Here is a 14,001-nt window from a genome sequence, read left to right as displayed (position 1 = left end):
ACAAAAATCGGAATTCAGGGCCCACCAAGTAGGAGGGGTTCCTATAAATACGTCTAGGCTTTCAGTTGGGACATGCAAAGCGTTGTAAGAGTAAGAGCTGACTTAAAATAGATCGGTCTTTTAAAACCCAAACCCAGCTCTCAATCAGCTATATCTCAGACTAAATTAACACTATCTGCCCATGCCTGAACTGCTTACCAGAAGTAAATCATTTCTGGGGGAAGATAACATCATCCTATACAAAACATTAACTATCTACTTTCTTCTTGCATTTTAGACCTTCCTTCTGAGATGATTTTTCTCCTTCCAAAAGTAAAATCTATCAAAGTCTTTCAGTGAAGAATTCAGAAACAGAAAGGCAATAAGCTCTTTTGGTTTTTATTTGTTTTAAAATGCTTTTAGCTAATTAAAAAATGGGCAGAAGACCTGAACAGACACATCACCAAAGAAAATATGACAAGTAAGCATGTGCAAAGCTGCTCAACATCATCTGCCATTAGGGAATTGCAAATTAAAACAAACAAAATGCCACTACACACCTGTTAGAATGGCCAAAGTCCAAGACACTGACAACACCAAATGCTGTGAGCATCTCGTCCATTGCTGATGGAGGAGCAAAACGGTACATATAGTCACGTTGGAAAACAGTGTGGCCTTTTCTTATAAAACTAAACATACTCTTACCACGTGATCCAACAGTGGTGCTCCTTGGTATTTATCCAAATAAGTTGAAAACTTATATCTATACAAAAACCTGCACATAACTGTTTATAGCAGCTTTATTTATAATTGCCAAAACCTGGAAGCAACCAAGATGCCCTCAATAGGTGAATGAATAAACTGTTATCCACCCAGACAATGGAATATTATTCAGAACTAAAAAGAAACGAACTATTAAGCCATGAAAAGACATGGAGGAATCTTAAATGTATGTCACGAAATGGAAGAAGCCAATATGAAAAGGATACATACTGTATGATTCCAACCATAGGACATTCTGGAAAAGACAAAACTGTAGAGAAAGTAACAATAAATCAGTGGTTGCTAGGGGATGGGGGGAAGACAGGATGGCTAGATGGAGCCCAGAGGACTTTTAGGGCAGTGAAACTCTTCTGTGTGATACTGTTATATGATGGTGGATACATGTTACACGCTTGTCAGAACCCATAGAATGCAACACCAAGAGTGAACCCTAGTGTGAACTAAGGACTTTGGGTGATAAGGAAGGGTCAGTGTAGGTTTGTCAATTGTAACATATGGTGGGGGACGTTGATAGAGGGCGAGTCTGTGTGGGGACGGTCAGGAGGTATATGGGAATTCTACTTTCTGCTCAATTTTGCTGTGAACCTAAAACTGCTCTAAAAAATAAAGCTTTTTAAATTTTATTTATTTATTTTGAGACAGGGTCTTTCTCTGTTGCCTGGGCTAGAGTGCAGTGGCATCATCACAGCTCACTGCAACCTCAAAGTCCTGGGCTCAAGCGATCCTCCTGCCTCAACCTCCTGAGTAGCTGGGACTACAGGCATGCGCCACCATGCCCGGCTAATTTTTGTAGAGATAGCTTCTCACTGTGTTGCCCAGGCTGGTCTTGAACTCCTGGCCTCAAGTGATCCTCCCCCCTCAGCCTCCCAAAGTGCTAGGATTACAAATATGAGCCACTGTGCCAGGCCTAAAGTTTCTTTTTAAAACTATTTTTAGTTCATCCTTATTTATAAAGGTAGTTTTCATGCCTTATTTGTAAAGTTAATTTTCACGATCATAGAATGCTAGGTTAATAGTTTTTTTCTCAGCATTTTGAAAGTAGCATTTTGCTCTCTTAACTTCCTTTTTTTTTTTTTTTTTTTTTGCTATTGAGAAATCAGCTCTCAGTCTAATTGTCTTTTCTTTCTAGGCAATCTGTCTTTTCTCTTCGGCTGCTCTTAAGATTTTTTTAGTTTCTTTCTTTTTTTTTTTTTTTTTTTTAGCATTCTAGGTTTTTATTACGATGTATCTGGGTGTGGGTTTCTTTTTATTTATTCTACTATTTATCCTCTTCTCTGTTTCCTTTGCTCTCTCTTTCTAGAAATCTGATTAGATACACATTAGATGTTCTCATTTTAGCTTCCCTGTCTCCTGTGGATTTTTCCTGTATGTACTGGGGATCCAGGAAACATTTTTGAACAGAACAATGGCATACTCAGCTCTCAGAAGTTTTCCAGCTGAGCAAGACTGGATTGGACTTGGGGAAATTTGCTCTTGGAAGGTACGATCAATAGTGGTGAGGGACGGAATCTTCCCCATGGGAAAGCGGCCAAGGTAGATGAGTTCCATCCCAGTGTTTGTTCAAAGTTCAGAGGGGCTCGAGCCGTTTCCTCCCACTCTGGTTGCTGTAACTCTGGTGCATGGTTGCAAGGGGCTGGTCTTTTGGCTTGTTCTGTCTAGAAACAAATCTTGCGCTGTGCTGAGAGGAAGGAAGGAAGTGGGGCCATTTCCAGGCTCTGAGCACTGATTTCTCTGCTCAGAGGTAGCTAGTCACAGGGAAATTTTTTGGCTTCTGCACTTGACTTTAGCATTTCCCATAGGACATCTTCCCAATTAATGTTTTCCATATAGAATGTTTCTTCACAGGATGTGTCTCTCAGCACGATGTTTTCCCACCAATATTTATATAATTTATATATTTATAAAATGTTATATTAATATACTCCAAATATAACACATTTTTTAACAAAGCGATGAGGGGAGTCAATGGAAAAAAATCGTCAGGTTTATTCCAAATACAATTGGTAGCGAATCAGAGTTCTCGGAAGACAATCAGGAAGGCTCTGAACGTCGACTCAGGGGGACGCGGCACGTCACACAAACCAAGCAACAGCCGTGTGAACTGTTGAGTGATCAGGAAGTGCTGTCCTAAACATTGTACAGCCTATTTTACCCCAATTAAATAAGCGAATACAATTACAAAATGTTTTACATCCGAATGTGTTTGTTGCTCATATCTAGGCATTTTACTGTGTTTTATGCTTTAAGAAATGGGTTGGGGATTTTGGGTCGAGCCGTAATGCAAATGTGATTTTCCCATTGAAAACAGCAGGAATGTGGCTCCCGGTCAATGTTTCTCGCCAGTGGTGCTAAGCGGGTGATGCCTGCGTCTCTGTCTCTGCGCGCTGGGGGGCGCGGGCAGCCCTCACACGGCCTGTGAAGGAGCCTGGCAGGCGGCAGCGTCGGAGGTGTCTGCACATGCGGCCGTGTGGACGTGTGTGTGTCGACAGCCTGACTCGCAGTGTGGGGAGAGCCTGCAGGAGCTGGCGGCCGCTGCGTCCAGGCAGAGGTGGGGGCTGAGCCGAGCAGCGGAGACGGGGGCATCAGAGACATCGCAGAGGCCAAGTGTGGGTGGGAGGCGGGACACGGAGGGTAAAAGTCAGGGGGTCGTCCAGAAAGGTGATGGGGAGGTGCTCATAGCATGTTAGCCAAAGGAAGAAACCTCAAAGGAAGCAGGGAAAAGGACGGGGGTGAGCAGCAGCAGGTTTCGTGGCATGAGGGTGGCTGGCAGAGAACGACTTCGTTTTGGACGCGTTGTGTTGAGTGTTCCCTGGGAAGGTTCCTCTGTGTGCCTCCAAAAACAAGCCCCACAGCCCCCGCCGGCTCCTCCCACTGGGCCCAATAGGGGCATCACTCACACGAAGTGAAAATAGACTCTCTGCTGTTGGGATAAACTTTTAAGAGGAAGGCAAGACTCGTGAAAGCATTCCTCCTAAACTGGAGCCTGCCCGGCCCCACCCCGACGCCCTGCGTTCTGGAGCCCGGGTGGTCGGGCTGTCCACGTGGCTTGGCAGGAGCCTCCTCCCTCCGGTCAGGGCAGCAGGATGCCTGTTTCTGCAGGGACAGTAGAGTCAGCTGGAGAACCAGGGTTTCTGCCTTAAAAGGCCTTGGAACCTCTGAGAAGTTCCATTTCGGTTAGTTGCAAACGGCCCAAATTGCTTTTAGTTTCTCCGGGGCCTGGCAGATGGGTGAGGGTTCATTAGTGGGGCTTCAGATGTGATATTCCAGTCTGAAATCCACATTAACTATGTTGGATCCTGATAAAGAAGTGGGAAAACAAGCTTTCTGAAGAAAGCATGTAAGTCTACAGGACAAGAAATTTTATCTGTTCTATTCACTGATGAACCCTAGTCCCTAAAATAGTCCTGGAACGTGCCGGAGCTCGGTACTCAACTGCCGAATTGAATGAAGTCGAGAGTCAGTCTTTCTGCAAGTTGAGTTTCCTGTTTCCTGTTGGTTGCTAGAGCAGTCAGCCTGGCGGTGCCGCGCTCACCCGTCTTCCTCCCTCACTGCTCAGCCGCTGCTCCCGGGGCTCCGTATGTGCGCAAGTTGGGGGCCTGTGCCACGGTGGGGTCCTGGCCACCACGCCTGGGTGTGTGCTGGAAGGAAAACATGCCTTTGTTCACAAAAGGACTTGCACTTTCCTGCCTGGGAATCTGTGTCTGCCTGCTCTGGGCCACTCCACGCTCAGAAGCATAGGAGCAATCGCTTCACGCAGCAGTTGAGCCCAACAACGGCTGCAAGCCATAGACTGCCCAGGTAATGCCGGGGCAATGGCACTGGTCTCTGAGCACCTCCCGCGCGGGCCACAGCTGTATCCCACGCCCAGAATAGGGCCTGTGACCATAAATACTTGTTGAATGAAACGATGAAAGAATTAATGGCATAGCTGAATATTGTTGCTGGGTCTCTCCTCCAGGTCTGTCTCAGTTTTAAAAGTATTTTCTGGATCCTTGAGAAGTTTTCTCAAACAGAAGAATCTCCGGCGATGCGACTGGTAGTCGTAAGCAGGCAGAGTAGAGTGTTGTTCTGCCTGGCGCTGCTCTGCCCCTGGGAATACAGGGCAGTGGGCCCGCTAGGACCCAGCCTTTCTAACAGGACGGCCCACCAGCACTTCTCCGCTCCTCTTGCGCTGCGATGTCAGATGGGGGAGGAAGAGCTCCCTCTGGCCATGGGCCCTGGCCCAGCCCCAGTCTGGCTGGCCTCTGCAGAGAGGGTTTCTGACTCCCTCCCTGAACTGGCAGTGGGATTGGTTTGCCAAATTCCTCTCATAGACTGGGAAGAAACCTAGTTACAGGTACCTGCACTGTTCTCCTCCCAGGGGAAGCCTTACAACTCGTTTTAATTCTACAGCCAGTCCTGGAAAGCCCATTTATTTTTGTTTTATTTTAGACAGAGTCGTCTCACTCTGTTGCCCCGGGCTAGAGTGCCGTGGCGTCAGCCTAGCTCACAGCTACCTCAAACTCCTGGGCTCAAGCGATCCTCCTGCCTCAGCCTCCCGGGTACCTGGGACTACAGGTGAGCACCACCATGCCTGGCTAATTTTTTCTATATATTTTCAGTTGTCCAGCTAATTTCTTTCTATTTTTTTTTTTAGTAGAGACGGGGTCTCGCTCTTGCTCAGGCTAGTCTTGAACTCCTGACCTTGAGCGATCCTCCCTCCTGGGCCTCCCAGAGTGCTGGGATTACAGGTGTGAGCCACTGCGCCCAGCCCATTCATTTATTTTCTGCCTTTACCCCGCACCATCCTAGGCTCTGGGTATACTATGAAGAGGAAACCAGGTTCAGCTCCTGCCCGTGTCCCTGCTCCCCACATCCCCATTCAGTTCTGCTAGATCACTTCCGCCCTGGGTGTGCCTTGCAACCCTGGGACTTCTCCGGAGAGAAGCGGATGCTCAGCCAGCAGGAGCTCAGACACCCCTCCAAACCTCAGCATGTGCTCACACGCACTGTGCTGACTTCAAGTGTTGAGACAGAGGCCAGCGGCAAATTGAACAATAGAGTAGTCTATTGTTTCTTTTTATTGGAACATGACATAACACGAAATAAATATTAATATACCACCTTCTTAACCATTGCATAAATAATATTAAGTTAACAGACATTTTACAGAATGTTAAGTTAAATAAGATAAAAGTATACATCAATTTTGCCTGGAGCAAGCTGGAGGAAAATACTTCAATGATTCTGATACCGAAAATATATCTCAAATATTTTATGCTTTCTGCTTGTTTGAGGTGGTAAAGTAGCAGTGTGCCTGACATATTCACTTTGCCTCTGAAGTTCAGATACACTGAAAATCAAGGCCCCACCCTTCATTGGTTCTCATTGTCGTTGCAATGAAATGTTCTTCTCCTCTTCCAAAATCTTTGGCTATAATAAGCCAGTTTAGTCTCAACTTTATGTTGTCCACTCAGTGTTGATCACACCGAGAAACTCTTGCAGGTAGTCTAGGAATTGCTTTACTCTCCGTCTTTCTTCTCCACACTTTTTCTGTGAACAGAAATGACAGTGGGTATTGTAGGAAACAGTCAATTCCTGTAGAAATAGGCACAGCCAGACCAACATAGTTTCCACTGAATGTTTGCAACTTACTTTTTGGAGGTCAATATATTTTTTAATTAAGGACAAGTTTTGGAATAGTTTTTCCACACCGTTCTCTTGTCCAGTTTGATTCTTCAGTGTGTCTAGACCCTGAAAGATTTCTTCAGTACAAAGTTGGTGCTAAATGAGGAAGAGTTTTAAAATGCAAAATATCAATTTTTAAAGCTTTTTAAAATGTAAATAATCAAAACAAGGTATAAAAATTTGGTCTATCAGTTATTCCACAATGTATATGTATTTTAAAATGTCATGTTGTACGTGATCCATATATACATTTTTAAATTTGTCAATTAGAAATAAATTAGAAAAAAATTTTTAGTCTAAAAAGCTAGACTTTGTTTTGTGGTGTTTACGTGAGTTCCTTTCTCCAAAGAGCTTTTTGTTTGTTCCTTTTCCAGGTGGGACACCACCTCATACTGAGAAAAAATTTTCAAAAATTTTAAACATTTTAAAAATTTCAAAAAGCAGATAACTTTTATAAAATTACCGAGGAGTTTTATAAGTGATATAAATTAACTGCTTACCCAGAAATAAAGTGTTAGGAAGTGTAATGCTATGACATTATTCATTGAACTCACATCAGTGTTTCCTTTTACGGTTACAGCTGGTAATTTTGTTCTATGTAGACTAATGAAATTATGTGTTTTACATTTTAATATGACCAGGACATATTCCAAATGTATACAATGCCATTATATAGTCATATCACTTAAATATGTGGATATTATTACTATAGGGCATTTGTTGAATATTTTAACGTCTACCGATCATGATTCTAAAAATATAACTCTAAGTTGCTAATACTTTCAGAGAGACATCAGAGTGAGGAAGGCCGAAGATAGTCAGAAATAAACGAAGACTAGGAGGCACCTCTCACCCAGTGTGGGATTCTCTCCGGAAAGAATCCCTGACATGAGGCTCTTTGGGATGGAGAACCGACGACATCACCAGAGGGCAAGATCCACTTGCTTAATGGATTCCACTTGTTAAAAAGTCATTTCTAATATTTCTAAGTACATACCTTCACATCCACCCCAAGGAAAACACAATACAGAAAATTAGGTAGTTCCAATGACAACTCATGACTTACAGCTTAAAATATGAAATTTACTTATGCACATGGTCATTTTATTGAATCATAATTTAACTTACATTTTTATGTACAGGAACAGGAATCCTCAGGCTCTGAAAAGGAAAAGAAATACCATCATCTTTAAAGCACTCTAGCATTCATAACTTTTAATACAATGCTTGCTAGTAATGTGGTTATCACCTGTGTATTACTAACACACTCAGAATTTTATTATTTCTAACAGATCTTTATACACAGTAAACGAACCATCACAAACGGTCACCTGTGCATTTTAAAGACTGTAGGAATGAAAATGAAAATCACCTCGTTGCCTGTCAGCAGAGTTCGGTGAGCGGAGAGCAGCGTCAGGGTCTCCTTCACCACTGTGCTCATGGGACTGTCTGTGGGAACGGCACAGACGCAGGCGGCTCCGAGAGCCAGCAAGCTCACGTGCAGAAGCATCCTCACGGCGCCGAAATGTTCAGCGTTGGCCTTTGGCAAAGAAAGTGCACAGTACGAGATTGCATCCCCACCCTATTTATTCTCTCTCTTTGAGGAAATGAATAATTTCTAACAATCAGATAGAGAATGCCTAATAATGGCATATCGTGAAACCAAATGTTTCCAATGCTTTGTATCTTAAAAAAAAATAAATTTGCCTTTATCTTTTAATAATAAAAATCCCTATTTTCCCCCCTTCAAAAACATTTTCTATTACAAAAGAAAATCTTTGGGTTGATACAGCATCGCCCTACATTTGCATTTCTTAAAATCAGAAGATTGAGTTTCCCCTTAAAAGATGTGTGTAAAAAGGAGAGGTATAATGTAAACCACTAAACCGAATTTTATGCTAAAATACATAAATATTGGGAATGTTTTTTCTGATTGACTAAGTTCTACCATGGCTGCAGCTGGATGGATCTGCTTGAATGAAACTGGAGAGACTGGTAGGAAGACAGGGATTGAAACAGGGACTAACTTAGCAGGGCCAAATTGTGTTCAGTAGGGTCTTTATTAGGATCTTTTCTGTTGCCAGTGACCAAAAACCTAACCCAAAGTGGTTGAAGATAAACGGGGAATTTATTGGCTTGTATAACCAAACAGTCCAGAAATGGAGGTTCTTTACATTTTGCTTGCTTCGGTAACTTTTCCTCAACTTCATTCCTGGACAGCTCTGCCACTGAGGTCCCAAGATAATGTCAGATTTCCTGGATCTCTATGTATTCTGGTCATGAGCAGCGGGAAAAAGCAAGTTGTGTTTTTCTGATTGTTCAGTCAAAAGCCCTAGAATTTAGTCTCTTTCTGACAAGTGTCCACCCTTGAACTGTTGCCAGGATGTGGGATATACCGACTGGCTCTCCATGGAGCTAGAGGTGGACCTCATCCCACCTCAACAGCACAGCTGCGGAGTACGGGGCCACACAGGTGCTGGGAGGTCAGCCAATAAAAATCTGTCACAGAGACAACACACGGGCATGGCCACTCCTTTATGTCCCACAGGGTGGAGGTGTCCTTTCCCACCTCAGGAGGACCACGTATGAGTATATGTAATTAGGGGAATCAGCCTTCGTTCCTTGGGATCAGACCTGTGATCCCAGAAGGGAGCAAATGAGGCCCCCTTCCAGACCACACCCTTTCTTCTTCTCTGGCCCGAGCACACACGAGGGAGGTGCAGGCTGTTGTTTTTAATGGAGGGTGCCAGTGAGGCCCCCAAAGTGCCTGTGTTGCCACTCTGGAAGCCTGGCTTTAGGACCATCTTGAGCACCTAGGAGAGATGGTACCAAACACAAATTGTCACTCAGCACGCTTACAAAGCGGGACGCAGTTCTGTGTGGGAAGCAGAGGCAGCTGGAGGCAGACACATCTTTACAAACACGTGGCATCCCAGCTCTGCACTGGTAGGATAAAAGTGTAGGACTTCGTTGGCAGCCTGGTATCATGTCTGGTTTTGTTTGTGCTGAAGTTCTGGGCTCTCGGTTAGAGGTGTCTGATTCGAGCACTTGAGAAGCGTTTTCCTTGAGACTGCCAGAGAGACAGTGGCTCACGTTAGTGACTCTATTAGGAGTAAGGCAGGAATCACGATAGGCTTGGATCACGGTCCCCCTAAAATGGTGCTCTCAGAACGGAAGCTGAGTTCTGGCAGGAGCCTCCTCTGCCCAGATGGTATGTGAGAGTTCTCTCTGGTCCACCCTTGTGGCCTTTCGTCTACACTGAGGAAGAGCGGGCTTAGATGAAGGTTTCGGAGGAATTGCCAAATAACTTGTTATTTTAGTACCTTAAATACACAAAGTTATGAGTGTTTAAATTCCATCCTAGCCCTGCACAGGCGATCTAGGTGAGATACCACGTCCCTAAGCAGGAGAAAACTCACCAACCACTCGCTATTTTTATTGGAGTAATAAATGAGCAAGGTGTAACACAACCAAGGTGGCGGGAGCCCTGGCAAACCACAGCATGCGTGACCCGTCTCAAGGTGGCGGCTGCCACTCGGCTCCAGCTGATTGTTGGCATGGGACACCCTTGGGCTTATGTTGCCAGATCATCCGGTTTCCCAAGGAAGTCTGCAGTCCTGACCATTATTATTTGCAGACTTTGGCAACTGTACACCGCACCACTTTGCAGCTTTTCTTCTACAACGTGACTGCAGGTTCCTATTAGAGGGCTAGTTATAAAAAATACTTCTTAATCAAAATTGTATTTTTTTAAATTTTTAATTGTGGTAAAATACGCATAACATAAAAGTCACTACCCTAACCATTTTTGAGTGTACAGTTCAGTGTTGAGTACATTCATAATGTTGTGCAGCAAATCACCAGAACTCTTTTCATTTTGCAAAACTGAAACTCTGTGCCCATTCTACACAGCTCTCAATCCCCCCCTCCTCCCAGCACCTTCCAACTACCTTTCTACTTTGTCTTCATGAATTTTTTTTTTTTGAGACAGGTCTCACTCTGTTGCCCAGGCTAGAGTAGCATCATCATAGCTCACTGCATCCTCCAACTTCTGGGCTCAAGCAATCCTCCTGCCTCAGTCTCCCAAGTAGCTGGGACTAACAGGTATGTACCACCATGCCTGGCTAATATTTTTTGTAGAGATGGGGTCTTGCTAAGTTGTGCAGGCTGGTCTTCAACTCCTGGCTTCAACCAATTCTCTGGCCTCAGCCTCCCAAAGTGCTAGGATTACAGGTATGAGCCACCATGCCCGGCCCTGTCTTTATGAATTTGACTACTGTAGCTATTGGCTCATTTCACTTTGCATAATGTCTGTCCTTAAGGTTTATCCATGTTGTAGCATGTGTCAGAATTTCCTTCCTGTTTGAGATTGAATAATATTTCACTGCAGGCATATACCGTGTGTTAGTTATCCATTCATCTGTTGATGGACACTTAGGTTTCTTCCATCTTTTGGCTATTGTGAAAACGCTGCTCTGAATATGAGTGTACAAAATTATATTTCTTATAAAGTTGTCATAGTCGTTAGCTTTTCCTTTATAAGTCTGATCACTCCAACCTGACTGCAAATTTTCTCAGAGTAGGGGTTTTAAAATAATGTATTCGAAAGAGCTTTATTCATGTAAAACTCCAAACAAAAGTTAATGGTTTTAATCTCTTCTGCAAAAGAATTCCAAATAATATATGTAGATACTTCACCCTAGGAGGGGAAGCATGATCCCCCTTTCCTTAGATGTGGAATTCACAGAGTAACTTCTTTTAAAAGAGAACAATATGAAAAGGGAAGAATAACAGGAGTAACTTTACAGTGGAGAAACCCGATGAACACCACCCCAGCTAGGCAGCTGGGGTCAACAATGACTGTCCTGTTAACTGCATGTACCTTCGATATGATGTAATAAGAATGGCACTTTGCCCCTGTCATCTTCCTCCCCTGAACCCATAACCTCCATCTAACTGTGAGGAAGACACTGCACACACCCAAAGGGAGGGACACAGTGCCTGAACTGCACTCCTTAAACTGTTAAGCTGATGAAAAACAAGAGTCTGAGACATCGTCACAGCCCAGAGGCCTCTAAGCGACACAGTGACTAAATGTGATGTGGCATCTTGGATGAGATCCAGGAACAGAAAAAAGGCAATAGGTGTGAATAAAAGTAAGGAAATTTGAAAAAAACCTGGAGTCTAATAATGTACCAACGTTGGTTCCTTAGTTGTGACGAATGTACCGCAGCGATGTTAACAACACGAAACCGGGCGCAAGGTGCGTCAGGACTCTTTGTAGTATTCTTGTAAAGCTAAAATTATTTAAAATAAAAAGTTTATTAAAAATGACACTGCAAGTTGAAAAAAGTTCATGATTGTTTTTACCATTATTATTAATATTAAAAAGATTTTGCTTAGGAGGCCAAGGAGGGACAAGAGACTGAGCACAAGAGTTCAGGACCAACCTGGGCAAGATAGCGAGACCTTGTCCCCATCCCTCCCCAAAAAAGACTTTGTATCCATGAATGTCATGCACTTGACTTTTTTACTGCACCACTAGACTGTGAGCTCCTTGAGAATAAAGTTTTTATTTAATTGATCTCTTTACCCTCGAGGACTACCCTATTGCAGGCAACGTTTGTTGAATACATACTGAATGAACAAGCGTGCATTTGGCTGCATTCTTTGAACAAACTAGTGTCAATACAGCAGGTCTTCAAATAACATTGTTTAGTTCAATTTTTTTTTTTTAAGACTAGTCAAGTGCAGTAGTGAGGAGGGCGTTAAGTGGTAGAACAAGGAGTTCAATCTGTAACTGACTGTGAACAATCAAGTGAGATAACTCACTACCTTCGGACCAGCCTCAATGTTGTTTTATTCTATCATTGATGAGAAACAAGTGACTCTTGGCTAGACCGCTGTCTGTCTGGAGTCTGCATGTTCTCTTCATGTCTGAGTAGGTTTTCTTTGCATATATAGGTTTCTCCTCACGTCCCAAAGATGTGCACATTAGGTGAACTGGCACGTCCCCGTGGTCCCAGTGTGAGTGCCTGTGGGGTTGCCCTGTGATGGAAGGGGACCCTGTCCGGGCTCGGTGCCACCTGGCACCCTGAGCTGCCTGTAGAAGATCCAGCCACTAGAGACCCTGAACTGGAATAAATGGGTAAATAATTATCTTACTTGTTTTTTGCTTGTTTGTGGGGTTTGTGTTTGTTTTGTTCTTTGAGACAGGGTCTCACTCTGTCATCCAGGATGGAGAGCAGTGGCACAATCACAGCTCACTGCAGCCCCAAATTCCTGGGCCCCAGCGATACTCCTGCCTCAGCCTCCCAAGTAGCTGGGACCACAGGCAGGTGTCACCACGCCTGGCTATCTTTCTTGTTTTTACGAATCTTTCTTAAATGTACGTATAGCTCACAATTATATTTAACACTAGAAGTGTTTTGGTCTTGTTTAGAAGTATGATAATATTTTTGTGGGAAGAAATACACTGTAGGAACTTAACTCTCATTTATACCAATTAGCCTATGGCAAAACTGGTTAAATTATATGCCATTTTACTTAAAGTTGTAGATTCCAAAGACCTATAGACAAAGTTAAGAGGAGACTTGCTGCACTGTGGAAACTCAAGGAGTCTATTCCCTGACGCTGGGACTCTGAGTAACTGGAATGTCTTTGGCGGGGCTTCTGGGAAAAAGAGCAAAGTTTAAGACTCAGGTAGAGAGACCAAGTCAATGTGAACTACCATGAGATTTTTAAAAATCCACATTATCTTAGGGGAATAGAAAGAAATTAGCAACCTGTTTTTTAAAGACTTTTTGGTAATTATATAATTTAGAGAAAGAACTTTAATATTGAAAAGTTGTATTAGTGGGTAGCATTCATCCTTTTGCCTTAAAACCTTTATTTCTATTAGTGGGTTACAAATTGGCAACATGTTTTTAGAAACTGGTAACTGTGGTTTTTGCTAACCGTGTAGTCCTTTAAGGTCAAATGGCTTTTCCATGAACTGATTCTAATCAATCAACTGGGCATGATGCCCCAAATTTTTTGTGGTGACTAAATGTAAACTGATAGCATCTCTTTCTCTTCTTCACTGTGTTCTAACTTCCATCCTTTCAATCCCCAAGCATATCTTTAATATTATTTTTTAACTGATAAATAACTTTATAGGAAAATAAACACAGAACTTGTTTCTCTTGACATAGTAATTATCAGTTTTTTGATGATATTTTCCAAACTTTACTAATGCGTAGACAGTTTTATAACATTGCACTCAATGAATATATGCAATTTGTATTTTTTTGCTTATTAATATTTCTCTTTCATATATCTATATAGTTTTCCTATTTATTATTTTAACAGTTACCTGCTATTAGATGAAACTGATGTACACAGTTTACTTCACCATTTCCAAACATGTAGGCATTAAGGTTGCTTCTAGCTTTCCGCAATTTTAAACAATGCTACTAGAAAACTCTTTGTAAAATTAAAAAAATATATTTCCTTCTAGTAAGGAACTTGCGTGATTATTTTTATAGTTTTTGTTACACTTTACCAGATCACCCTCTGAAAATATTCCATGCA

At 42.9% G+C, this 14,001-nt stretch overlaps 1 protein-coding gene across 1 annotated transcript; it reads right to left on the bottom strand.

Annotated features, from left to right (window-relative positions):
* Window positions 1-6,201: 6,201 nt before the first annotated feature.
* IL5 (interleukin 5) lies at window positions 6,202-8,096 on the bottom strand. Its single transcript, XM_012657616.1, has 4 exons — window positions 7,802-8,096; window positions 7,558-7,590; window positions 6,397-6,525; window positions 6,202-6,294 (listed from the first exon to the last, which is right to left on the bottom strand). Exons 1-4 carry the CDS (start codon window positions 7,937-7,939, stop codon window positions 6,202-6,204), a joined length of 393 nt encoding a protein of 130 aa, XP_012513070.1. The 5' UTR covers window positions 7,940-8,096.
* Window positions 8,097-14,001: the final 5,905 nt, after the last annotated feature.

The sequence above is a fragment of the Propithecus coquereli genome, unplaced genomic scaffold (genome assembly GCF_000956105.1).
Source record: "Propithecus coquereli isolate 6110/MARCELLA unplaced genomic scaffold, Pcoq_1.0 Scaffold553, whole genome shotgun sequence".
NCBI classification, from domain to species: Eukaryota; Metazoa; Chordata; class Mammalia; order Primates; family Indriidae; genus Propithecus; species Propithecus coquereli.
Note: the sequence above shows the minus strand (reverse complement) of the source record. Positions and strands in the feature narration are given on the sequence as shown.

What these genes read in the sequence shown, in the direction of transcription:
- IL5 (XM_012657616.1), bottom strand. Translation starts at nt 7,939, where the DNA reads ATGCTTCTGCACGTGAGCTTGCTGGCTCTCGGAGCCGCCTGCGTCTGT. An exon ending in CTCTGCTGACAGGCAACGAG is followed by an intron (nt 7,591 to 7,801) that starts GTGATTTTCATT and finishes TTTCCTTTTCAG; the next exon opens with AGCCTGAGGATTCCTGTTCC. An exon ending in AATATATTGACCTCCAAAAA is followed by an intron (nt 6,295 to 6,396) that starts GTAAGTTGCAAA and finishes TTCTGTTCACAG; the next exon opens with AAAAAGTGTGGAGAAGAAAG.